This window comes from Perkinsus marinus, assembly GCF_000006405.1.
Source record: "Perkinsus marinus ATCC 50983 genomic scaffold scf_1104296958002, whole genome shotgun sequence".
In the NCBI taxonomy this organism is placed as follows: Eukaryota; Perkinsozoa; order Perkinsida; family Perkinsidae; genus Perkinsus; species Perkinsus marinus.
This window is the reverse complement of record NW_003206963.1, coordinates 351-1,142: the sequence shown is the minus strand read 5'-3', so window position 1 is coordinate 1,142 and position 792 is coordinate 351. Positions and strand designations below refer to the sequence as shown.

General features: G+C 52.5%; 1 protein-coding gene across 1 annotated transcript; it reads left to right on the top strand.

Moving 5' to 3' along the window:
* Window positions 1–239: 239 nt before the first annotated feature.
* Window positions 240–545, top strand: Pmar_PMAR019425 (conserved hypothetical protein; the record flags this gene model as incomplete). Its single annotated transcript, XM_002774675.1, has 1 exon — window positions 240–545. The coding sequence occupies one exon, from the start codon at window positions 240–242 to the stop codon at window positions 543–545; it is 306 nt and encodes a 101-aa protein (XP_002774721.1).
* Window positions 546–792: the final 247 nt, after the last annotated feature.

The following is a 792-nucleotide window of genomic DNA, read 5'->3' as shown; positions in this document are numbered from 1 at the left end:
CCCGTAATTGTGATGCTGGTTGTGCCTCGGATACTCCTGGCTCCTACTGCAAGTACTGGGCTACACCAAGCACCTGCCATTCATCCAATGAGCCATGCACTTGCGAGGCTGCTGCAGTTACCACTACTCCAAGTGAAGCCACCGATGAAGTCACTGAGACCACCACAATCCAGGACGGCACAACAGCCGCTCCCGAAGAAACCAATACGGCCACTTCTGTTGCTGTTGACACTACCGGAATGGTAACTACAGCCGATGCGGCTGATGTTACTACCGACGCTCCTGTCGAGCCTAACACTGTTGCACAAATGACCAGCACAGCAGCTCCCTCGGAAGTAACCACATCTCCGGATGTTACTGGAGAGGCCTCATCCACCACATTTGCTGCTACTACAACAGACGACGTCGCCACTAATCTCGCGACTACAGCTGACTTCCCAGTCACTACTATCAGTGCCACCACCAACGTTGATGTCACCACCGAAGCCTCAGCGACAACGACTGAGGTGGCCGATTCTCAGGCTACTTCCAGCCCGAGTGTGTGAAGACATTTTGGAATGAAGCTTTGAAGTGTTTAATGAACCGCATTTTGACTAACCCGCGGTATCGCATGCGATCTTGATAACGAGTGAATGAGTATTGATCGAAAGAGTTGCGTCAATAGAGTCGTTCGGCTTTCACATCGCATCGCATCGCGAACTCGAGGTTACCACGATAGGCACAAGGGCCGGACTCAGGGAACTCGTGGAGGATATCCTGGTACTCATCATCTTCGCGGAGCTGGAGCCAATC